At 41.4% G+C, this 27,216-nt stretch overlaps 1 protein-coding gene across 1 annotated transcript in view; it reads left to right on the top strand.

Annotated features, from left to right (window-relative positions):
- Window positions 1-23,666, top strand: part of phactr3b (phosphatase and actin regulator 3b) — a 47,946-nt gene extending 24,280 nt beyond the window's left edge. Inside the window, exons 8-12 of the mRNA XM_061070567.1 lie at window positions 1,342-1,495; window positions 19,842-19,897; window positions 22,095-22,156; window positions 22,446-22,586; window positions 23,586-23,666. Of these exons, the coding sequence (XP_060926550.1) occupies window positions 1,342-1,495; window positions 19,842-19,897; window positions 22,095-22,156; window positions 22,446-22,586; window positions 23,586-23,666 (494 nt within the window). The remainder of the gene's footprint in view (window positions 1-1,341; window positions 1,496-19,841; window positions 19,898-22,094; window positions 22,157-22,445; window positions 22,587-23,585) is intronic.
- The last annotated feature ends 3,550 nt before the right edge of the window (window positions 23,667-27,216 follow it).

Raw genomic sequence — 27,216 nt, forward strand, 5'->3', positions numbered from 1 at the left:
GACATCCCTACTGCAGCTCCATCCTCCGATCGCTACTGCGCAGACACTAGTTCCAGAAGTGCAGATGATGGTAGCATTTGTATGCGGAATAGTCTGGCTTCATTTCTGGATAGTGGGAGTGTTGCATCGTCCATCTCTATTTACAGTCTACTGTAGAAGACATAGCCGTAGGGTATTTAGAGACTCCAAATTGCCCATAGGTGTAAATGTTCCGGTGAATGGCTGTTAGCTGCTTGTTTGTCAGTGATTAACTTGTAACCTGTCCAGGGGAAACCCTGCCTCTCAGCTGCAGATTGACACCCAATAAGCCACTGGTTAGCACAAAACTCACATGACACATTGGCCAGTGTTTTGCCAGAAGTCCTGTTGGAAGAAGTTGAAGAAGTCGTGTGGTCGACTGAGTCAGCAAACTCAACTAATTCTCATCATGAAGCGGGTTTTCGCGGGCCTGACGCTGTTTAAGATAAACCTCAGCAGCAGGACTCTAAACTCCTGTGAAGGTGGAGGGCAACATAAATGCTGAATAAACGAATAAATACCAGATTAAAGTTTTAACTGCAGGTCAGGTGAAGATTTGCTGTAATTCAGCAAATCTTCTGAATTACAGCAAATTATAATAACGCATATACAGAATATAGAAATTACTTCTGTATCAGTTGCACTTTTTATACACATTTGCACACAAGTAAATTACACGCAGACAGCCAAACAAACTGTTAAAAATAGTTTTAGAGAGAAGAAATATGATTGAACCCTGGACACTTGTTTGCTTTTGTTGCTGTTTGGTGACGAGGGAGAAACAAGTTTGGGAGGTAGAGGGGAAAAAAAGAACACTGTGAAGGTGGAGGGCAACATAAATGCTGAATAAACGAATAAATCCCAGATTAAAGTTTAAACTGCAGGTCAGGTGAAGATTTGCTGTAATTCAGACCAAACCACAAATGTGAAGCCAAAGCTGCACAAGAATGGCTTAAAAAAACAAGGTTAATGCTCTGAGGAGTCCAGATAATAGTCCCGAATTCAGATTGGACTATTCAGGTAATTTAAGAGTTTTGCATAGAAGAATCAAAAAACCTGTCACGTCCAGATCTATCGACTGATATGGTGAAAACAGTGCATATAGCAGTGCACACTTCTCAGCTTGAAATAAGTATGTAAGTGTGTATTTTATTAATAAGGTGTTGTTTGACACAGTTGTTGTCGCTCAGCTCTTCTTAGAAGGCACACTGTGTGGTGATTAGCACCAGTTCAGCGGCTTTAGCTGGAGAGCTGTTTGTGACGCCTTGCAAACCACTGTTCCTCTTGTACTGACCTTAAAATATGTGTGCTTGACAACAACAGGCACCCTCCCGCGCAGGATGAGGAAGGAGCTGCTGACTGTGAAGCTCCGAAACCGGCCCAGCAAGCAGGAGCTGGAGGACCGCAACATTTTCCCCGTCCGCAGCGACCAGGAGCGGCAGGAAATCCGCCAGCAGATAGAGACCAAGCTGGCCAAGTGAGTCGCTGATGATCAGCCTGTGATCAAACCCCCCCCTCCCTCCACCACCACCGCCACCCCCACTACCACCCATACCACCTCATATACGTCTATACCTCGAAATATAATTTACCTACATACCTCTGCGAAGGCTGATTGGCCACTTTATCAACATATTGCATGGAGGGAGATCCAGATCAGAACTGGACCTATATAGAATATAACCTTTACATAAATATTAGTGCTCAACATTAGACTGATTTTATTTCACAAAGATCCCAATCATATTTTTTCAAAAACATATAAAACGGATAAAAAGGCCATGATAAAAAAAGACAGTAAAAACATTATTCCTGGATCCACTCCAAAATTTAAAAGGTTCTATCTTGAGTTTCAACCGTCCACAAAATATCATGAAAATCCGTTCAGTATTTTTTTTATTATCCTGCTGCACACAGTAATGAAAACTTCACCTTATTGGCGGAGGTAAATATTGAAATTTAGATGTTTCCTCCATCTCCATTATTCGTGGTAATCTAGGCTAATCAAGCTCTACATTCTTCTTCTTTTAATCATATTTTTTACATTTTTTAAAACAACTTTATGAAGAGAAGCAATTGCATATTATACTTTTTGTTGCGTCCCATCATCTCATCAGGGAAATGTCTGCCAAGCGTAAAAATACACGTGATTCATTATGAAACTGCGCCTGGTCAGAGGATGTCAGCTGAGTGGGCGGTCCTTCATATGACGCCTGTGATGCACTTGTGCTCACACAGCAGAGAGAATGGGACCACATGCGTCCCAGACCAGCTCTGAATGTGGTTTCTGTGATTGGATCTGAAGACATATTGAGGACACAGCTGGGTGTGCTTTCACACTTGTACTTAACACTGACCACTAATGATCGTGTCACTCCGGATGGATGTGGGTACGGACACCAGGTCTGAACTGGGTCTGTGTCTTTTGTCTGATTCACTCAGAAACAGCCGCCTGCTGCTGGAAACAGGGGCTGCAATGAGCTGCAGAGTTAGTGCCTCTGTTTCTTTGTCACTGTGTGTCATTTATCCATTATTTCTATTATTATAAATGAATTAGTGCATCTTTAAACTTTCTTAAATACCATCTCCGCGTTTAAAACTATTAACTACAGAAGACTTAACTGAATTTGACAATGTTGTATTGTCATGTGTTAATTTACAGCTCACGTATATATTTTGGCCGAAACTGGGTTAAAGCTGTTCATTACCGCTTAATCAATTTTCAATTAAGTTCAATTTTATTTGTATAGCGCCAAATCATAACATACATTATCTCAAGGCACTTTACATATTAAGGTTCCCACAATGAGCAAACACTTTGGTGACTGTGGAGAGAGAAAACTCATCAGACCCTCAATGTTCCTGTGTTAATCCGACCTTTATGAACCTGTTCAGCTTTGGTTGAGACTGGAGGACATGTTGATTCTGTTGTGTTATTAAAATATGTTCCTTTCTAGCGGTGCAGTTAATATTAGCACACCGTTAATATCACACAGAGTACAGCTCTGAGCACTGAATGATGATCGTATAATGATGGTGAGCTTATTAGGTGATGGGGAAAAGGAGAAAAAGCTCCTGCTGGTCCTCGATTCCCTCCATTGTGTTGTTAATGGCATAAAAAGCAACAACGTTTTTTGTCTTTTCTTAATTTTTGGAATTGTTATTCCTTATCTTTTCTTGGACCTGGCTTTTCTGGGTCAAGCGATCAGATTTGTGGAGTGTGGACCTGGGTTTTCTAATGAGCAGAGGGTGAATGCAACTCAGAACATAATCGTATTTGCTGTGTTATGTAAAAGGCAATAGGCTGTTATTGTGGTTACTTTAAGTGGATTAACGGTTGAGTCAGGTTGTTTTTTTTGTGAAGAATGAAGCAGCAGGGGTGTTCTGGTCGTCTTATGCAATGCTCGGAGTGGGGGTGGGGAGAAGGAGGAGAAATGCAAACATATAGTAACTGAAGCTTTTCTCTATACCTGATGAACGTCAGAGTGTGGGAGCTGGAAAACAGCAGCTCCCGTTTCCACTCTGCTGTGTGCTGAAAACTGCTGAGTGCTTCACTTTGAGGCTGACGCGTTTTCAGCTACCTTTTTTGGTCGAAATGGACACGACTAAGTGTAAATGGCGAACTTCTAAGCCCCTTTTTTAATGTACCACTACCTATAATGAGACTTAGCTTAAAATAGCTGGAAGGCCTCTGACAGAATTCAGTATTTTAGAAAAGACGGTTGACAAACAGAATTCATATGTGCAAGTAGAAGAAGAAGAAGCATTATGAAATATGAACATTGGTGCACAATATATCTGGTATCAGCGTGTATCATGTTTGTATTTATTAGTGAATATTGTGTTTTATTTAATTCATCACCTGAATCAGACTCCTATGAAACTCTGATATTAACACATTTGCTTGTGTCATATCGTGTTGTGTGTATATATCCACATGTACCACAGAGTGTATGTAAAGATTGACGGCATGACTGCTCCCTAAACGTAAACTAAGGCATCTCGATCACCACCTGGTGGCGGACTTGCAGTATAGGTCATAAATCCCCATCCTCCATGTTAGTGGATGGGACATGGACCAAACTAAAAAGGCAGGCCAAGTAAAACAGGGTGATACTTCATGATTGATCGAGAGATCACTGAGACTTATTGATGGCTCACGTGTGGCTACGACCTTTCTACCACGGCTCCATCTGTGCAGTAGCTCCGTGGAGCCAGATTCTGTATCTAGGATAGTTTGTCTTCATTCGAGGACGATGCATCATCTATACAGTCCATTTAATATACTGTACATATGATGGATGATTATGTTGTGCTCAAACAACTGGTACAACAGTTTGCAGACAGCACAAATAGTCCACTTTGTGTTATCAGACACTTGATGTGTTGTCGGATCTACTGTGATAATGTTGCTCGATATTATTTAATATCTGAATTGAAGTGTCTGATGGAGTCAGATTCCCGCAACGTCATGCAACTTTAATTGTTTTCATTTTGTTAAAGTCGCTTCAGTCAATCATCAGTGTTTGCATTAACAATGATATAAAATAACACTCTACTATTATTATTATTTATTATTTGATAATATTCAGACTTTAACACAGGTCATGTTATCAGCATCTTCTGCTTAGATATTCCTGACTTCAGCACTTTCTGATAAATACCACTGACTACAGTCTAAGATAAAGTCATTTTAAGCCTTTTTTTATTAAAATTTTAGGAGCTTTCTTTGACGTATATACAGTTTATTTTAAATAATACATCTAAAATATGTATTTTATAATATATATAATATTATATAATATAATATTTAAAATATGCATCTAAACCGGGAATTCTATTGCAGTTTGTGATTGTTTTTGTTCAAGGAAACAACAGTGTTGGTCACTTGTTGAACATAGAAGAAATCTAAGTTCCCTAACATAAATTTAAATGTTCATGGAACGTTGTTTTTTTTTCTGATGTAAGGAAATCATCAAGAATGTAATTGAATTGAGCAGCTTAGTTAAAACAGTATCAGTAATAACGTCCCTGTGGAAATATTCATTACACAGCCTTGTCGTCATTACATCATCTTTCAGTCTAAAGGTCATAGAACTCCAGGGAGACTGGACCTTCGTGTGCCATGGGTGTGGTTTCATTACACACCCAGTGCTGTCACAGGTCACAGCAGCTAATTAGAGACATAAAGCCTTTTAGCAGAGAGAGAGAGAGAGAGAGAGAGAGAGAGAGAGAGAGAGAGAGAGAGAGAGAGAGTGATGGTTTCCGTTCCCGTCCGACCACACCGAGACAGAAACAGGGCGGAGTGTGTTTGATGAAGCCTAATTAATAGACAGTAAAGGCTTTCTGCTTCCTGCTCTGTAAGTTAACTGAGAGAGATGAGTGAGTCAGAATGACATTCAAACGAGATAAATAATAACACCGGTTATGAGCGCCTCTGAACCTGGCATCACGAGTCTCCATGTGCGCCATGTGCGCCCAGGCATTTCACAGCTGCGTGTCAATCTGGACAGTTGGAGTGGCTCTGCGTGCTTCTGATGTTTGTGACGTTATCACAAACCAAGGCTGCTCCGAACCAGGCCTCGGTCCACGTGAGCCTCTCTCTCTCGTGGACACGGACAGATTCCAGCGAGTAGTTGCAGAATAGCAAACTGCATCATAGACTTAATTAGTGAACTTGCCAGAAAGGACAGTGGAGGCATGATGACCCACAGTCAGTCTGCAGGGGGCGTTGTAGTCAGACACGCCCACATCCCGAACACTACTTATGTAAAGTAAACTCCTGATCACTCTTGCATAATACAAGCAGGGAGTGATCAATTGTTTTTTGTAAGTGTGAAAGTAGGATGCTGGATAATGGACTCAGTGATGGTTCGGGACAGAGGTCAGAGCAGCAGGTCTGTTGTTGCTGGTCATTCAGTTCCCTCTGTGTTACATTAGTGCACTGATTAGTTTTCTGACCCGAGAATAAAGTCACACTTCTCTAATCAGTTAGAGAAGTGTGACTTTTATTCATTAAGTAATGTTCTGACTATACATCCCTTAGTCTCTCTTTGTCAACAAATCACATTAGAAGAAAAGAGGCCAACTGATTGAACAGTATGCCGATACAATTATGTTTGAGCCTTTATCACAGACATATCAGCATCAGTTTGTTGTCAATATTTAATCTTTATTTTATAGAATAAATAGTGCAGAATAGATGTGTAGTTATATTCATATTTGATGCCAAACGTTTTATGATAAAGTTTATGGTTAATCTGTTAAATATTGAGCATCAATTACATTTCTTTGTCATAAGGGTTTGATAAAGACACATCAGGAGTCATTGCTAAATGACATATCGTTTGTCATTTAGGTTTCAGGAGTCATTTACCCACCTAATTTTGGTTTTGGCATGAGCACACAAAATTCAATTTTGGTCAATTCAACAAATCTAAACATTAAAAAACCATCAATGAGCCTCAGCCCTGTACTGGGTGAAGTGTTCATACCACTGTAGCTTATTTTGACTCAATACATAGACTCCATTCGACTACTGAAAACACCTCAATGTGTATTAATCCACCACTGAAATTCGTCCACAACAAAAGCCCTAGTTCTTCCTGTTTGAGTTATTGTCAGATTTTTGGATTCATTAGTCATGTAAGAGAGAAGCTTACTGACTACTACATACTTAAAAAAAAACATAAAGTGGATTGTAGATTAGTGTTGATTTTATCTGAGTGAGAGTAGCTATATTATCACAACCATCCCAATTTTACAACAATGCAAAATAATTCTGCAAGCACATGAAGATCGAGTGGAAGACATACCACGTACAAATGAATGTCCACTGTGACTACTGGGAATTTCAAAAGGTACAATTTCTGTAGGTATCTTTATTCACTCTTCACTGCCAAATGCTCCAGCAGTGGTAAACCAATAGCTTCTCAATATCTCTGATGTAGCTTCTTCTCAGGAAAAATCGATAGATAAAACTAGATTGTTGGGATAACAGTGATAGGCACTAATGGCTAAGAGGCCCACGTACTTGACATGAGACAGCAGGGAAATCATTTAATTCTATAGGTCTTTGGAAAGTGGAGTGCAGCAAAACAGCAGCAATCGGTACCATGATGGAGCCGACACCATACTACCTCATAGCTGCTGTATGGATTATTAGACAGATATTATGAGTTTGCACGACAAGGTTGGTAGATTGAGGGTTAGCTCTCACTCGTGTGGACTGTTTCTGCAGCTCACAGAGGAACAGATGAAAGTTATCAGATCATCATCTCTGTGCAGCAAGTGTTCCACAGAAACGCTACAAACTTTTGGCGGAGCTTTGGTGTGAGTTGTCCGGTCCTGTGCCAGAGGCCGGCTGGGTTCTCACAGGTGCTGCAGCGCCCGGGCTGCTCAACAAGAGCCGCCCACATGAACTGAGTCAGAGCCCGTGGACAGCTGAGGAATGCCATTGTCCAGGGGTGACGGCACCATGCGCTCGTCTGCCAGTGTCTCCGTCCTGCTGACCACACGGTCTGCCCCCCCCCCCCCCCCCCCGCCAGCAGCCCTCTCACAGCAAGAACAAAAGCTAAAAGAGACCCGCTCCTGTACCCGCTCTTACAAACATCCAGCCCTGTACCAGTGCTTGTGTACACACCGAATGAATCACCCCGAGTCTGTCACGTTGAATGAGTGGTGCTGGATCCAACAGAGCAGTGTTTGTAGAGATGGTTAGCACGCTCTGTCCACAGCTGTTGGTTCAACATCAGGAACAGAGCGGCCTTCATCCCGGGCAGAGAACAATCAGTCTGTCTCGCCTTGAGCCGGGCTGCAGCGATGCCAAAGCATTCATCAGGGCTTCCATAGGTGACATCAGCTGATAATGCCTTTTATTCTGTACATTTTACAGTGAACAGTATTAAAGGCCACTGTGTGTATAATTTTAAAGGATTCTTATGGTGTGTGTATGTAATATGTAAATATTTGCCTGACTCAGGTTATTTTTCAAAGATCTACTGTATTTATGTTTATGCTTTAGGTATTTTAAGAGAATGTTATGGGACAACATCACTGCTGCTCTTGCCTCACATCAATGAGGTTCTGGATTCAAACCTGACATCCTCTTGTGGTCTTTCTGTGTGGAGTTGGGTCTGTTTTGCATCAGTTTCCTCCCACAATCTAGAGACATGCACCTCAGGTTAATCGGAGATTGTAAATTGCCCGTAGGTGTGAATGTGAGCGTGGGTGGTCGTTTGTCTGAAAGTGTCGATCCTTCTGATGGACTGTACCCCGCCTCTCGACCAGTGTGAGCTGGGATTGGCTCCAGTCAGCTGTGTGGCCCCCCCTAATGAAGCCAGCGTCTGATTTATGTGTTGTGCTCTCAAACACGTATGGCATCACTGCAAGGTAAAAGTGAGTATGTTGCACTGAGAGTGAAAACAGAGATGAGCGGCCACATTAGTGTTAATGCCATTAAGCAGGAAATATGTGCTACCTTACTCATTCATTCAATCAATCAACCTTTGTTTGAACTCAGAAATACATTGATGTAGAGACCTCAATTACAAGGTAGCGAGTACAGAAACTAAACAAAAGTTTGAAAGACATCAAGGAACCACAAATGAGGAACAGTAAAATGTGAAAATAGCTTCTCTCTTAAGACTGACCTGAATTCTGAAAATGTATAGTTTTTTATTACAGCCATTATTTTTAATGCAGGTTTCAAAAGGTTCCGCAGATCTGACATTAACAATTCTTGGCAACAGGCTGACTAGTCTACTTCCGTCTACCACTGAGATTTCTCTGTTTCCTTTTTGAGACAGTGTGTTGGAGGACAAATATTGAAAAGAACATGTTAATATATAATTTGCCACATGCAGGTTTAAGATGGAGTGATACAAACAGACCTGGCCTGAGTCCCACTATAACAAAACAGTAGTTTTCTTGGAATCAAAGGCTATTTTGCGTTGCTGTTACAGCACCAGTCTATTATTATTATTATATCACCTACAGAGCCTCACTAACTGCTGTGACATTCGTTGGATTATCTGTAGTAAAATGTTCCTTCAAAATTTGATTAGGTTCTTAAAGACAGTTTATGAATTTGTCTTGGATAGATTCAGCAAAACTGTGTCAGCTTACATCACAAGAACAAAGGTTGGTCTGTTTCTACGCGATCGAATAGATATAACATGATTTGGTGCACCTTTCTGTTTGATTACTACAAACTTTAAAATAACCAAGCAAAGATTTTCTTAATTTACACAAAACGCATTGTGCAGTGTTGTTTCCGTTTGAGCTGTGACGCAACACATCCAGTGTTGTGTGCCGGAGAGCACTTGGCGTGTTGCATTGATTTGCATTGGTGGAGCGCAGAGCGGCACTCTGCAGCAGAATGCAGAGCAGTGGGCTGGTGTGGGAGAGCAGGAGGGAATCCTCTGGTTCTAAATTTAGCTCTCATTGGCGAAAACGCTGCAGCAGCCATAATCAATGGCCTATCTACGTCACAGCCCAGAGCCCCTGTCCTCGCTCCCCCGCGATTGAAATGTATGCATCTCCCTGGAGAGCTGGAACACAGTCCACTGGAACAATCTACATCTCCACCCCTGTCCCCCTGTTACAGACTTCTTCTGTCCTGAGCTCGTCTCCTCAGCTGAGGACAGTATCATACAGAAGTGTCACTGTGAAAACCTTCTTTTATAAAACGCTGCAAAGATTTTACTGCAGCACGCCTGATTCTCTGAAGAGAGGGTAGGAAATCATGCATCTGATGACTTAGTAAGAGTCCCTGAGGCAGCAATGCTCCGAATTCCCAGAAGAAACGTGTTACTGCTATTTTTAGAACGGCGACTTTGTGAATAATCCATTGTTTGTTACCCTCTGCCCCAATACCTGTCATGTGATGACCCTGAGGGGGGGGGGGGGGGGGGGGGCAGGAGCTGGCAGCAGGAATGTAAAAGAAAGATAAGCAGATATTTTTCATTAGTTCTAGCTTTAAAGGCAGAGCTGCTCTGGATGCAGAAATAATCACTGCCTGAATTAAATTGGACCCAACTGAAAAACGCAGTGTAATAAGACAATGTAGTAAGCCTGTAGTGCACATGAATGGTATTTTGGATTGATATCATCATTTTTAATAAAGGACCATGTCAGTTTTTTACCTACATGTTTGCCCTGATTAGATCAGACCTGGTAAGAATGAACACATCTGTCATGTTTTAATGACCAATAGAGTTATAGAGCTGACGTCTTTGAACAAGATCTAAAAGGAAAACCAAACTACAAAGTATACTAGAGCAGTGACAACTAAGATTATTATTGTAACGGCCCCCCCGCTTCTCCACACAAACGCTGAGTCTCTTGAACTGATGTACACGGCTCTTTATTCTCACATCTGACTTGCCGTAGTAGCACCGTAAAACTGTAATGACAGTTACAAGTTACAAAGATTTTAAATCATAAAACCAAACACGAACGTTAAAATACAATGAACAAACAAATCGCCATGTGAGACACATCTGACTCGTTAACGTGACAGCGACTCCCTCCCGCACTACCCGCAGCAAAGTGAATGGGACCAGCTTCCTTACCTCGTTCCGCTTGGCAGGGGGTGTTAAGCTATTGGTGTTTGGATGGTTCTTAGGTCCGAGAAGTTCCACAAAGCTGGCGTCCGGTTTGGTTTCCGCTCCTATCTGTGCCGGGCTGACGGCAGGTATTTTATTGCACTGGGGCGGAAACGAGGGATCAGGTGTGTCGAATAAAACCGTCCGCTCCTTTGCTGCAGGTAATTATGCGAGGGGAGTCGCTACGTGTAAAAGACAATGAAAATAACCCAAACAGTAGTTGAACATAAGAACAATATATAGCCCAACCCTAAAATAAAAGAATAAAACAGTCTGCATAAACTGGCCGGTTTTGCTGACAGTTACAATTATCAACTTTCCACATGCCAGCGACATTAACTTCCAACCTGTATGTAGTCAAATAGGAATCTGGTCAGTCACAGAAAGTCCACAGATTCTCTTTCATTAGGTTATCCCCCTGGTATTTCGTCCACCACGGTATTTAGGCCATAGAGTTATACCGAATGATAGTGAATTTACAAATTAGTAAAACTACAAAATGCATCACTGCAACCTGTGAAAAAACAGAACATTTTTTAAATTCTATCTCCTGATGGTTAACTCACAGCTGCTGTTTGCTTCCTGCTTCCTCTCATTGAACAGGTGCCAAATATCACGTGATCATGGAGGCGCTTTCATGTCAGATCTCAAATTAGCCAGAAGGTTTACTAATATAACTGACACCTTGACTTACAGCCTTGTTACATATTTACTGTCTGAATAGGTTTGTCACACACTTAAGTGCAGCTTTCAGAACAAATTGAAACTAAGTCACAGTTTGGATGCTATCAATAATTAGGCATATCAGCGTATATATGCAGCATGAGGATAGCAAGCTGGCTCAAGCAACCCCACTATGACACTAATGTTATCCATGATTACCTGTTTTATATCATAACATGTATATACTGTACATGCCACTTTTTATAACAGTTCTTATTTATATTTCTACTCAGCTGCTAAAGTGTTTCTAATGTGCAGAAAGCAGGCAGGAAGAAACCTTGTCACTCCTCATTTAATCCGCTAACAAGATAATTTTTCTGACCAGGTCGGCCTTAGTGAAATCAACTCCAGTTAGCATGTCCGAGGTATATGTAAGGAAGTGAAAGGCAGAGAAGGGAAGACACACATGATGATGATGATAAAAGTGATGACGATGATGATGGCTGTAGCCCATAGTGTTTACCTCTGTCCACTGATTCATGAATGAACCGTTACATGGATATTTGTGTCACCTCGACCCATTTGTGCTGACGCCACAACTCACCGTGGGATGCAGAACGGAGCAGCTATAGCCGCAGCTGCTGTCCAGCACCACTTTAAATAACTCAGTGGCCACAGAGCAGCTGTGATTGCAAGACAACATTATTAGCCCAAGTCCAAAACGTTGCTGGAGTTCTAGGAGTCACAAAGAGATAGTTTTATTCAGAAGTAGATTCTCTGTTTTGGGCCAGTGAGCTCTCCACGAAGTCCAGACAGAAACCAAAGTGTCACAACTAAAGGAAGCCGAAGTTGCACTGATCATGTCATCAACCTTAAAAAAGGTTATTTCAGGTGTCATGAAGACATCATCATTCATCCTCTTTTCATTCACGTTCCTTCTAAATTAAATCCCTATGACCGGTATCCTGCACAGCAGCAGTTTCCAGGCAACACGGCTGTCAGATGGCTGCTTTTCCTCGTGAAACTGCAGAGAAAAGGTTTTGTAATCCCTTTGACCCAAGATGTAATATTAATGAATGGTCTGTTGGGGCTTTCCTCACTCTTTTATTTTTGGTTCCCTCCCGTTGGTAAAATAGAAATGTCCAAGTGCTGAGCTTTTAAGAGCTCAGTATTGTACAATATAACAAAGATTCTGCATACTTGAGACAAGAGTGAATTCATGAAAGAGGATACACAGTGTAATCGATGCAGAAACATAAAAGTAAGTTCAGCTTTTTAAGGAAAGTAGAAGCTGCTGTCATTTTGTGATTTTCACCCTCTTTTATATAACTGCTGTTTGCATGTGTGTGTGCAATTATTCAAAAGAGAAACTTGAGCTCTCTTTCTTTTGTCACATCACAATGCGGCATAATGAGAGGATGTGTCCTTATAAGTAGGCGCTTACATGTGTTCTTGTTCATTAGACAACGTATAGGAAGATAAAGTGATGTGAAGTGATGTATTATAATACGAACAAGACTAGAAGTATGTTGTAAAAATTTTGAAAATACATGATAGTTAAATGAAAAAAATCTTACAATAAACAATGAATTAGGTTTTTTTGATTTGTTGTTGTCATGGTGATGGTAGCGAGCTGCCATGACCGCATGGCATCAAGTTAAGGCCAATACAGAGAAATAATGAAAATTAGGTTTTGTCTTTGTTGCTGTATAGTTAAGTTATAAACGTTTTTTTTTTGGTAGCCTTAAATGGGTGTTACCAAAGGGATACTAATATGTCAACGTTAACTTAGCAGCTGTTTTAAGCTAGAGGTTATACCACAAAAATAAAGCTTAAGCAGCAAACATGACAACTGAAATAACTTGTCATTTGAAAGAATAAGATTATATTATAACATTTTCTTTCAAAAGCTAAACAGTACATCTTTACAGCTCATCGAAAATCAATAATTTTGCATAATTTTCACAAGCTAATATTGCAGCGAGTAAATATATTTATTTGATTTATTATTTGGATTTATTTTATTTCTGTATCTAAAACCTACCAGACACTCAGTACAGACACATTGCCTGAGGTCGGTTCAAGTGTTAAAAATGCTGAAGTAATTTCATTCTTCGCCTGTAGGTGGCGACGACATCTGCCTACAACAGCAAGTCTGAACTGCGGCTACTGTTTCTGACCTTTCCTATAGGTTTCATATAGATGTAGACGTGATCAATGGCCTAACAGCTCTTTCCTCTCGAGAATCTGTAGACTGCTAAATGAAATTTCAAGGCTTTGCATCCTCAGATTTTTTTATCAGCGTGCAACTTATCTAAATGTTAGAATCCCTCTGATCCAGCCACCTCCAGCTATTGCTCCATGTGTAAAATTTGTCTGTAGTCAGCTGACGGTGAAAAGAATGAAGGCAGTGTGTAATGTGGTTTATTGTTGTTTCACATGAGGAATGTGTCTTTCACGATGTGACTCCTTGCTTTCTATTTGTGCCTTTTATAGCGAGCAGCATCTCAGCTAGGCATCAATCCAAATACAGGACTCAAGCTGGCAGATATTGTAAAGCAGTTGGAGAGACGTGAGCAGCGGATGAAACAGCCTGCACATATATGGCATGAAGCGAAATCCTCAAATTACACGTTGTCACCACTATATACAACTGCTGTCCCACATGCAGTAATTAACGTTATACAATGGCTTTTTTTAGGGCTCTAGCTGCACGCACCCTCAAATTGAAATGTCAAATGTCTCAATGCCTCTACACCCACACATTGAATACTGGTTATTTTTCTCTCTAATCCAACCCCATGCCAAGTAAGGGTTGGTTCCGAAGGGATCAGAGGTGTGACCCGTGACATATGTGGAAAATTTGATATGCTAGTCGCCCACTGTTCCACAGCCTATAAATAAACAGATACAGTAGGGTATTTATTTTTCATGCCAGTCTGACCATTGTCCCTCCCCAGCATTGATTCTGGCTTCCACATGGGACTGTAAGAATGTTCATTATGCAAACAGAGATTGATTTTTAAATAGGTTACATTCTGCTGTGTTGGCTAATGGATGTCCATTGTGTTAGCAAATCAATCTTTAAAGCATTGCAGGACTGTTAGTGTACTTTGAAAGGATGAAAGTCTAAACTCACATTCAGATTGTTTACTTGTGGAATTTAACGTTGGTGGAATTTTCCTGGTGGAATTTACTGTTTACACCTGTCCCCTAGTACCATGCTAGTTTGAATTACCAGTTACTCCAAGTGCAGATATTCATGTTCCCCAGAGCAGTGGTTCTCAAATGGGGGTCCGCCAGGGGATCATTGAAACGGTCCAGATATATGGGTATTCTGTTCTGACACATTTTCAATATTTTCAATACATGACTAATATCTTTCTAAAGATATTTGTCTTACGTTGTTCTTTCTTACGTGTAAAAACGTAATTGATTAATCAAATTATTCCAAGGCATCAACATGAGGGGGTCTCTGGAATATGTTCTGTCCTATAGGGAGTTCCTGGGCTGAGAAAAAAATGTATAACCTTTGTTGCAAAGGACAAATCATATCACAGGGATAACTATCGGTCAATTTAGAGTTTCCAGTTAACCTAATCCCAATCTGCATGTGTTTGGACTGTTGTCGAATCAGGTACCCTCTTGCTGTGAGGGGCTAACCACCACACCACCCCATAGTAAAACATGTTAAACATGCACTGCTGTGCCTGAATATAACTTCTCATAGTTGCAAGCATGGTTGTTGACTCAACGTTTTGTTTATTACTGTTAGACTCTGCACATAATGGACATGTGCCCCAGTTTACCGGGCCACCTGACATTTCCAGTGTGAAAGTTAACTTCCTCTCCACAATAACCTATAGTGTTCCCTTTAGTGTGAAAGTTTATGGCTTATGTTCGCAAGTCCACAGCGTTTGAAAGATATGCTATTTGAAGTTGCCTCCTCCACACTGTGCTGCCAGCAGGTCGTTCAAGAGCCAGACATGTTCCCCTGCTTGATCTGTGGACCTGTGCTAAAGGGCAAAGTATTGGGGACACACAGTTGGCTAGATATGGAATTGATCTTTGGTTTCATGAATGAGTCCCATTCATGTATCATCAAAAGCACAGCAAGTCTTAAAGCAGGGAGTTTATAAAAGGTAGTCTGGACGCTCTTCATGGATTTACTGAGCTGTTTTTCCTGTCTGGAGCATTTTTACTTACATTGACTTCCAATAGTGCAATCAACATCTATGAGGGGCAAATGGGGTTCAGTATCTTGCCCAGCGACACTTAGGCATACAGATGGGGAAGACTGAGGATCAAACCGCCGAACTTCCGGTTGGAGGACAACCACTCTACCCCATCAGCCACAGTGTCTAATGGGTGGAACAGAGTCAGGTGATGCTGCAAATATACAGTATACAGAAACAGCATGATACCCGAGTCTTTCATATTAATGTGACCCAGTAACTGAGGGAGACATCCAGGTCAACTCTTCGACTAAAACAAGTTACGTAAATGCTGAGCTTCTGGTAGGCTACCATTAAAGAGGGTTCCTTTTAATTATTCCTGGCAACTATCCCCCCCAACTCATCCCTCTGGCCGTCCTAGCCTAACTCAACAAGGGCCATCTAACCAAGGCCCTTGTTTCCACGGGCTCTGACACTGAGTGGAAGCAGCGAGCGATTACACCACACCTCAGTGGGCAGTGGCTGGCCGCTGCCCACATCTCCTCCACTTTTCAAGGCCTGACATTTCCATCAGCCGCTGCTTTCACAGGCAGCTCATTGCTTTGACGGGCTGGTGAGTTCTCCAACCAGCAAGGAACTTTTACCTCTGACCAAACCGAGTGAGTGAGCACTTGTGAAGCACAGTTCGCTGCACGAGGCTGTGACAAAGAGCCCATTAGGGTTGTTTGGTAAATTAGACACATGCTGACTCACTCTTGCTTCTACGCTATTTGGATTTTTGTCTTCGTCTGTAATCCGCAGCGTCTCATTTTTCTACTGTTAAATACATCTCCTATATTTTTTTCTGGGTTGACAAGTGTGGCTGCAGTTGATTTGAATCACTTTGTGAACTGAGGCAAATGCTTTTGACCTGAAAGGTTTTCTGCTGCAGACCTCACATCCTGCCACGGCTCTGCTCCATTTAGCACATCGACTCCCCCCCAGCTTCCAATTCCTCCGTTTCCGTGCTCCTGCTTTATAAGTCCTTAGTAGTAGCAGTCACCACTTAAACCCATTACAGGACAAGAATAGAGCTGTGATATGACCACTTGATACTCTCGGTAGAGGTAATTTCATATGAGGCACCATGTCATTACAGATGTAAGTTGCATCTTTTGTGACTGGGTAGAATGTACACATAGAAAGTGTGCCTACTGCAGATGCTCCAGTTGATGCTTCCTTTGTTTCACCTAATTCATGGGCGCACAAGCACAAATACAAATACTACCATTCGTTTCAAGTGACCCCACAATTCAGCAACAGGAATAGTTGGTCAACATGCCAAGAATCATGCTCCTAAAAAGACAATGTCCATTTTTTCTAGTCATCACTTCAAGCCCATGAGCTGCTCAGAACATCTGACAGCTATTTTTTCTGCGCTCTCTCAGTTTGCTCAACTGTCCCTGTTACTGGTGTGAACCATGGTTTCACATCCCAGCAGTGTGAGTGTGAATACATTGTGGTGTGTACGAGTATGAAAGTAAATCGAACCCTTTTTCGTTCTCCTTTTTCTTGGGTCGTGACTGGTTGTCTTCGGGGAATAAGGTTTCTGGACACTTGTGCCGTGTTCAGCAACATTATTACATCTAAATACGGTTACACCTTGCAGCTGCCCGCTGAAGCTTTCCCCCTTAAGGGTATAACTGGACAGTTTGTCATCAATTCTTCCTCCCAAAGCCAAAGAGCTGTAGTTGAGAACAAATAGGTTAGAGTTGTGTAACAGAGAGAAATATTGTATTTCCATCATGTTATTCCTTTTTAAGATGATTATTATAGCCCAAAAAATTGCAATATAATCTAATAACTAAAAACTGAAGATTCTGCCTTTGGATTGTTTTGATGGCCTACTTTGGCATCTACAAATAGAAAGTGTTTATTTAGGTTCGCATACGTCTTAACTTTGTTGAAGAAGAGCACCTTCATTTGGATTGTTCATAGTCCAGAGTTGCAAGATGTCTGTGAAGCGACAATAAAATAACTGTAATAATGTAATTTATGAATTCTAAATGTGCGAATCAAAGTAGCTTAATGACTACAAATCACAGTTATAACTTGAGAGACAAATGCTGAGATTTCAGCTGCTCAGATCTGCTATGCTAGTCAGTCTTAGCAGTTGTTTTTTTTCTTATCAAGATTGAATTCAGTCTTTGTACCATAGATAACTGTACATTTCAGATGTTGGTTCATCAAAATTGTATTTTATTTATATGTAATAACTAAGACAGTAATCATGTTTTTAGTTTTAAAAGGCTGGAGCTTACCAGTTATCTCGCCAAGGTATGTTTAACATGATAAAACTCTCTTCTTGATCTTGAACCTCGTCTCCACTGCTCCCACTTTGCAAACTATGAACTTAACACTCCGCTGCCATCTTCCACTTTGTCATTTGGAGCCAGAGTCTGTGGTCGTGATTTTGGAGTATAGCCTTGGTATATAGATCCCACAGATGCATTCTCTCACTGTCAATCATGACGTTTTAACACATTTTTATAGCATCAAATTACTAATTAAAACCAAGCTTCTTAGAATAATGAACACTTATATACATCAGTTTTATAAGAACAAAAAAACATCTTTAGAAAAAGTTGAATAAAGATGTACTTTTAACATTAAAGTGGTGGGGTTAATGAATTAAACAGCAACCATTCCCCAGGGGGCGATGCAGTAGATTTGGCTTCTTTTTTGCAGAGTGGTCATGTGAGTATTGTTGGCAGCTGTGTAGTAAATGTATGGCAGCGAGTGTGTTTTGGGCAGAGGGGAGATTTATCTTGGAAAGTAATGCGTGGAATCCTATAATTCAGGTGATGTGGAAGGCTTAATCTGGTGTTACAATGAAAACCTGTTGAGTAATCATTGAGTAAGACATTTTGAATATAAAATAATAATTTAAGTGATTTATCAAGCAAAAAAGAAATTTGCTGGTTGAAGTTGTCATGTGTGCAGATGTTTATCTTTTCTTGGAATGAGATGGATTTTGGACTGACGGCCAGACAAAATCCATTTGAAGACAAAGATCTAGGAAGTGGTGATGTGTTCATTTTTTGTCTTGTGACTGAGCCACCAAATGTCCAAAACAAGTTCTATTTTTATCTAGGAAAATAAAATAGAAGTCTAGAAAACATTTTACAAATCGGAGGGAGATCAATTATGTGTTAAAGCTCCTCACTTTCCTTTGCATTTTGTAAAAACATTGAGGAGGTTGAACACATTTGTGTTTGATCTACCCCCCATTTGAAAATTTTTTTGCTGTTTATCATAAGTGTATAAGTGTTTGTCGTTCTCTGCTCATATAAAATTTTATAACCGTAGCCGTCACAAAGGAGCAAATTTTACTAAAAGAAATAACCTGACGTTCATCGTGATAATGATCAATATTGACTCATATGAACATGTTTATCTCCATAAAATATTTGGTGCTTTTACTTCCTGTTGATCCTGCGCTCATTACACTGATAAAAGAAAATTCACACGTCAATCGGTAACGTACAGACTTATTGAGTTGTTTTTTCAGCTTAAAGTTAACAAGTTTAATGAAGGCTAATTTGAAAGAACTTATTCTTAACCAATTTAGGTGTAAACCCATTTTGGGGGGTTAGGGTTACCAAATTATTCTTTTATCAGTGCATCATATGATGTCTTACATATGTTCTACATTTTGCTTTATGTTTTCTCGGAAACCCACACTTCCATACCATCTCTCATACGTCACACACTGCCCCGTGCTTATCTGACAAATGTTGATAAAGTATGAAACGAGCCTGTTTAAATGGGTCCATCCCTGCTATGAGTCCACTGGACTTTCCTGACAGAGCTGTTCAGCAACTCCCCTTTGTGTGTGTCAGTGTGTGCGTGTGTGTGTGCGTGTGCATGGGGAATCTCCTCCTCAGTCCCACCCCCCACACCAGTGCTTGTGGTAAAGGCTGTGCAGGCGCTGCTGCACCACTCAATCCGCTCAGCGCTCAGCATCGCGCACACGGGGAATATAAAACCAGCGCTCCTCCCTCTCAAACTCCTGGAGCCTCCAAACCAAGCTGCTTTTCTTAGCTTCTCTTCATTAAACTGGCTGTGACGCGTGCTTTCCAACGCACAGTCGGACTTCTCCTCCCCGATGTGGATCCTTAAACGTGTTGAGACCACATTAACCCGGCGCCTGGGCTCTTGGGGGGACGCGGTGGGTGCGCTCCGGACGCGCGCTCCGCACCGGCCCCAGCTTCCACTGTGCTAGTGGCCGCGGTGGGAAAGACCTGGAGAGACTTTATGCGGAGCCGGCTGGAGACGCCAGCTCCAGCAGCGGAGGAGTAGACATGGTCCAGAACGTAATCCTGGTGTTTTTCCGCAGGAGGCTGAGCCAGAGGCCGGCGCCGGAGGAGCTGGAGAGCCGGAACATCCTGAAGCGTAAGTTCAGTTCATCAGAGAGACGATCCAGGCTCGTATCGATACCTCGGTGATTAGGAGCGTTTCTGTGTGTGCGCTGATCAAAGGCACTCTTTAACGCAATCATTTAGTGAAGATCGTTCTACATAAAGTATAGAGCTTTCATTTATAATAAAAAAAAAGTACCCTTCAATATTTATATCCAATGTTATTTTAAACTAATGTTATTCACTTTTATGAAGTAAATATTTCTAAAAAAGTCATTCATACATCAATTGCATCTATTATTCTTAATATTGTGTAAAGAATAGTTTAAAAATAATATTTAGGAATAATTTCAGTGCTTACTCTATAATAGAAAAAACATTTCCATAAAAAATGATAGCTTAATCAATTCAACCACTTTAATAATCTGTTAAGCTGCGTTTAATAAGTATTTCAGCTACATGTGTTAGAAGAAGAATAAGAAAACAAAGTGACATGATGGACTTATGGAATTATTCAAGTAACGATGATATTGAATCTATGGCTGTATCAGTCAGTTCGTGTTAATAGCTTTTATATTTTGAATCATTAAGTATTAGCTGTATTCAGCCTCTCTGGTGTCAGGATTTCCTGCTTATCTCTGTTTTATATCATTAGGAATTGATTATCTTGTGGACAAGCAAATTGAATTAGAAATTGTTGATCAACTAAAAGAAATATGGACAGAGGAGGAATTAGCCATGAAGATCATCATTTGTTGATACTTCTTTGGTTTGTGAGAAAACTCAAAAGCACAGACATGATGGACTAAATACTGGACCCAGTGTTATTGATAAGACTCCTGATCATAAAACCCCCAAAACACTCTAATATTCATCCTACTTCAGTTTTTCTAGAAGGTTTAAAAGTTAGTTAACTGTAGTTCTTCTTCTCCATCAGCACTTCAGCTCATGGTTCTGTTGTAAAGTTCTACTTCCTCAGGGAAAATGTGTGAGATTGTAGCTTTTTTCGAGCTGTGAAACTCGTCCGACTGTCCCCGTCAGTGCAGATCAATTATGAAACAGCCATGTGAGGCCTGAATGTGAGGACTGAATTCCCACATTAGTACTGACTGTTCCTCCCAGCAGAGACCAGCCACCTGTGAGCGGCAGCTGTCTGTTTCGTCACCGGCTCCGTCTCTCTCTCTCTCTCTCTCTCTCTCTCTCTCTCTCTCTCTCTCTCTCTCTCTCTCTCTCTCTCTCTCTCTCTCTCTCTCTCTTTCTCTCTCTCTCTCACAATCTCTCTCTCTCCCTCTCGCTCTGCTTATTAAAATGTTGAAGCTAAACTCACCCTCCTGCTGTCAGGACACTCATCCTGAACCACAGCACCTCCACTGACTAAATAAAGACCTTAAAATAATGCAGATCAATTGAATCCTGCGTTCCTGTCACATTATGTTCAGAGAGTGACATGTGCTCAGACAGCGACAGGTGCCCGCCTCAGTTTAAGCTGCCAGTCCACTTCAACAGCTCAAATATCTATTTTTCCAAAAGTCAGATTCAGGTGTTAACTCAGGTTTAAAGAAATTATTTTCCTAGTTTCCTAGCAACCTTCAACGTACATGTGCCATTCTAGGTCATCACAATCAGTAACCTAAGGATCGAGGAAGGGATTTCCTCAAATACATGAAAACTGTTTTTGGACAAGGAAAAATTGGATATGTATTTTTCATATGAAGCAATATGTGAGTTTTCTTTTGGGTCTTGGCAGCTAAAGACCTTAAAAAAAGCAAATAAATTCAATCATCCGTTCCTGTCACATTGTGTTCAGGGAGAGATGTGTGCTTTATTTTTTTAATTAGAATGAGAGGAACATCGAGTGATCTCTATCTAATAAAGATGAATCCTATTAGTGCTCTGATCTGCCCGTGGTCTCACTCTCTAACTCCCACTGAGAGCTGGAGTCAGTCCAAGAGGACATGAGTCCCGTCCTCAGCACTATTACAGACTGGCTCACTTTGCACTATTGATTGTGAGGAGGATCGGACACATTAGCCCCGTTAATCACAGACTTCATCAACTGTCTGGTCCCATGACAGTGACAGCCGTCTGTTTACCCAACAGTCTGCACACTGACTGAGCCGATCCAAGAAGGACAAATCTGTCTGATGTCCACCACCAGGGAAATATAGTCCAGGGTAATTAAATGATTTCAGCAGTTTGGTTGTAATGTTCGTCTTTCCTTGTGTCAACAGAGAGAAATGACCAGACAGAGCAGGAGGAGAGGAGGGAAATCAAACAGCGGCTGAACAGAAAGGTAGGCGGCAGTGATGATTTCAGCAATGTTCTAAAGTCACATTGGTGTAATCCCACATTTAGGCCACACACACACACTGCCACAGACACACAAACACTGCCACAGGCACACACACTCAGACACACACCCACGCACACACATTCGGCGCCGCGGGGAACTGTCAACCAGTCAAAACAGAACCTCAATACCTAAGCTGCTCCTGTTTTTGACATTTTTCTATCACTGTAGTCTCTTTAATTGCTTTGATGATGCTGTGGAGAGCGAGCGCTGACAGTTGTGTGTCCTACAGCTGAACCAGCGGCCGACTGTGGACGAGTTGCGGGACAGGAAGATCCTGATCCGCTTCAGTGACTACGTGGAAGTGGCCAAAGCTCAAGACTATGACAGGCGAGCTGACAAGCCTTGGACCAGACTGTCAGCCTCTGATAAGGTGGATATAAAAACACCTCTGGTGATCAGCAACACTGACCTTTTGAATATTTAAATAGTAGAACATTTTGATTCAGTGACTATACTATGAAAAGTTTTGTGAAATGGAAATGTGGTCAACCCCTGTCCAGGATATCTGGTCTTGAAAAATCCTAAAAGAAAAAACACCGAATTAAGATTATTTAAAAGCCCTTAGAGGGACTTTTAAAAAGTCTCAAATGTTTTTATATAGGATTGCAGCACACTAAAAGTTGTATTGTGGAGATGGTGGGTTTTGCTGTTGGAGAAACATAGTTTTCAAAAGTTCAAACCAACCATCTATTTTTTGTTGCTTATCTAGATGCATGTTGTATGAATTAAATTAGCAAGATTAGAATCTGTTATATAAACTGGTTGGGAGTATATGACATAATCATTTATAGTAGGTCATATAATAAACTTTATATACACTTCAAAACTTTATTTATACAACACTTTTTGACACAGTTAGAAAGTAATTCACAACAAATGAAACAACAAGTTATGCAAATCAATAAAAGAACAGAAATTAAAATAAACAATGAGATGAAATCAAGAAAGGCTTTCTATGAACATTGAGGTACTTCTCACAATGCTTGTATAGATACATTTATTAGCTAAATATAAAATAGATAAACAAACTCTCTCTATATATACATACTATGTCATTGCTTCTAGTTTTTTATCAAACCTTGATAAGTAATTATTTAAGTAATAAATTGATTTGTATATGTTATTAAAAAGTCCTAAAGGTAACTCCTGCGGAAATCCTGTCTCCCACAAGGGTTTCTCATATAAACCTCCTGTTAGCCAAACACTCCTCCACTACAGAAAACAAAAAAAGTTAAGCTTTCATAATTGGCGCCTAAACAACAGATGTCTCTGCTTTTTTAACAACATCCTGGTTTGAGGTTCACCACATGATCACCGATGTATTAGGGGTCGCACCTGGGCTCACGCTTCATGTTGCTTCTGTTTGCAGGCGGCGATACGGAAGGAGCTGAACGAGTTCAAGAGTAATGAGATGGAAGTTCACTCATCGAGCAAGCATCTGACGAGGTAACTGTGCCCGTGCGCTCCTTTTGTCGGGGGGGTCGGCATGACATTGTGCAAAGACTTACAGTCTCACATCGATGAGTACACACCCTGCAGAGCGGAGCTTAAATTTAGCTGCAGCCAGGCCCCTTGAGATGAGAAAGTTGCACCCTTTCGCACCACCTCTCCACTATAATGAATGTCCGACCCAAATTTGGCTTACTTTTCGTTTACGTCAAGACGTGTGTAGCTAAAAAAAAAGACAAACCTTGAATAAGCCGGGGTTGTGCTTACGCAAGCCCCCATTTTTTTGAGGACCAGCCATTGGCTGCACTGTCTTTTGGGCCAATAATAGGACTTGTGATTGATGACTAAGTGAACATTTTGGCCCACATTAACTCCCCCCTTTTCTCATCCCTGCAGGTTCCACCGGCCTTAGCAAGGTTTCTTCTGTGAAGAGTTGCTGAAACCTGGTTCTGTCAGTGAAGACCTTTGCACGGATTCTTCCAGCGCCCTGACCCACAGTCAGTGGGTGTCCTGATATTGGGGTCCAGCCCACCTTGGAGGCTATGTCTCTAGAAACGGAGCTGCTAGTGGAAAGGGGGGGGGGCGCATGTGATCGAGCTCCACTTTCTGCCCAGAGGAACATCTCCTTCACCCTCACCTTTACCCTGTCTGAGGATTGGGAAGAGGCGAGGTCATGAATTTGCCATAGACAAGCAGAGACTTCTTTTTTTTGTATACAGACTTTTTTTGAACAATGTCGTTTTTTTGATGCCACACGTGGGGGAAAACGTGCATGTGACCAAGTCGACCAGTCCCACTCCAGTATCAGTAGTCACATCCCCAAGCTGTGTCGGAGTCTCACTAATTCAGTTGATGGTTGCGTTTCATATCGACAGTGTAAATGTTCTTAAACAGAAACCTTGTCTGTGTACAACAGAAATCCCTTTGTAAGCACTATTTATTGTCTGCACAATACAGGTTTTCAATTTGTAACAAACTCTGTTTGGTCTTTTGTGTAGTTTGAAGTATTTTTCATATTTTAATATCACACAATTTGCCAACTAACTTTCCTCATGGCCAGAGAAGGTTGAGTGTTTTTGGTGCGAATTGAACATGTGATACGTTCATTGTAAATAAAATTTGAATAAACAGGCGACCAGCGCTCTGTAGCAGTCAGTGTGGACGGGGCCTTGGCCTTCAGTCTGTGACCGAGTTGATGTCGACAAATAAACTACAGCAACTGGGTAAAACCTCGGGTCAGAATCGCTGCCAGATCATTTTACAATTTTGATTATTTCATTTTACCATATCAGACTGATACAGACGGACTGACACACCATGGGTGCTGATCTCATGGCAACAACATTCATAGAATCACTTCCTGGTTTGGCAATTTGTCTTCAAAGTAAGAGCACAACATTCATTTTGCTCCTTTATATGGAGCTTAATTACAGAGCTCTGGATTTGAGAAGTTGTGAACTTGGGTCTGAAGTTGGTGTCGCTTGTGACAGATCTGAAATAGCCAACATGCAATGTATGAAAAAATTCGTCAAGTCAATTATTCAAACATATATTAACCAAAAGGGAACAGTAAACAACTTTTCATTGCAGATAAACGAAGTAGAATGAACACAAAGTTTTCTAACTTTACTCTGAATCATAGACTGTTTATAAAAAGCTCTGCACACAACGTCAGGTACACAAATTATACAAAGTGACAGTACATTGTAGAACAGTTTGAGCAGCTAATAACAAGTCATATTTCTGAAGTAGCTCCAGAACAGGAGAAGGAAACTGAACATTTCAAGCAGGCTGGTTAAGAGCGGATGAAAAAATGGGATTAGAAAGTGTCACAATTAGGGTGATAATTCCTGGCTGAGCTTGTTATCCCAACAGATTAATTTCTTAATTTTTGTTTTGCTTACGTATGAATACAATTATACTGATTTGACACTCACCTCATAGCGTCGGATCAAGCAGCGATCAGTGTGCAATGTGCAGGCAGTGACCTGCTACAGGTAAATCTCTGATAAATGAGGACAGGCATGACTTGCATTAGAAGGTTATTTAGGTTAAAGACCCTCGTGAAAACAAGTTCACCTGACTGCGTTTGAACTGTTGATCTAATAACTGCTGCCTGACACTGGCAGAGGAACAAGAGGCAGAGAAACAGGCCTTTGTTCTATTGAGATGTGACCACATAGTTCTGCCTGAGCGCGTTATTTACCAGACAAAGATATTAAAATAATGTTGGTGCACATGAGGTCGTTGTAAAGCCTCTTTCAGAAAGTGGAAGCCTCTTACCTGGTATTACATAAAAATACCAAATAGAAATTAAATCAACCCTGGTGTGGGATCATCTCTGTCTCTGGCACGTTCACATTGGCAACGTGTGGATTTGAGCTCTTTCTGTGACATCATCATGCACGTTATATGTGAGTCACACTCCCCGCCCTGGCCCGGGTGCAGGAACAGATGGCAGCTCCAGTTTTAACTGCGTTTTGAGTCCAGGACCGCTCACTGTCTGGAGTAATGAACCGAGGTGGGGCGGCCGATGGAGTCTGGTCCAGTCTCAGGAACCTGTGGCTGGGAGGTGGTGCTGCTGCGTGGGAGGAACACGAGATGCTCCACAGGGTGTGATGGGGGATATCCCGACTTCCGGGTGTCCCTCAGGTGTGTGGAGGCCAAAGAATGAACACACACACACACGCTCAACATATGTTCTGCTGTTTTCAGCCAAATGTAACTGTGATGACCTCCTGATGCAAGAATTGTATTAAAGTCGCGTCATTTCCTTTTTTCCATACTGTATATTCTTGAACTCACTGGGCCAGTACTTCAGGGGCCATGTATGAGAATAGCACACAACGTCACTATTTCTCAACCACACCCACAAGCTGTAATGTTTTTTTTTTACCACCCATTAGCCTTTATAGCAGCAAATTGCCTCCACAAATAGATACTGATGTAAGGAAATCAACACAGACCATGCTGGTGTTTTAGTGATGTCACTCAATCACTGGGACACACAATGATGCACCAGTTTGCATGCAGCCAGTCCCCAGAGCAAACGTCACTGCGGAGCATCATCTCTCCTCCTGATATGGAGCCTTCTTGTAAAACTAAATGTAGGATGACAGCCTCAAATACAGGCTCAGTGCTGCAAGGCTCGGTGGACGAGCATCCCGACCACACAGTGGCGTGACAGCCATGACTGTTGGGGGAAGTACATCCACACAAACGAGCACCATGGCAGCCCTGCAGGACCCAGAGGGGGGGGGGATGCTTCAGCTGCAACTGTAAGAAATGTTCAGATGATTTAATTTCAGGAAGAGAGGATACTGAGGCCTGTTGTTGCTGCATCGCTGCGGTTCACTGTCTCACACATCCCTTTCTCCACCATTATGACTGTTACAATAGAATGAGTCGTCTTCTGTGAATCCAGTAATTACAAGCAACTGTACAGAGAGGAGGGGCCAAGCGAGGGTTGCCAGGTTACGAATGCCCCCCAGAGAGCAAAGAACAAAATAAAACATAATTTCTAGTGAAGTATTTTTTACATTGTGTACTTT

This window comes from Limanda limanda, chromosome 4 (assembly GCF_963576545.1).
Source record: "Limanda limanda chromosome 4, fLimLim1.1, whole genome shotgun sequence".
NCBI classification, from domain to species: domain Eukaryota; kingdom Metazoa; phylum Chordata; class Actinopteri; order Pleuronectiformes; family Pleuronectidae; genus Limanda; species Limanda limanda.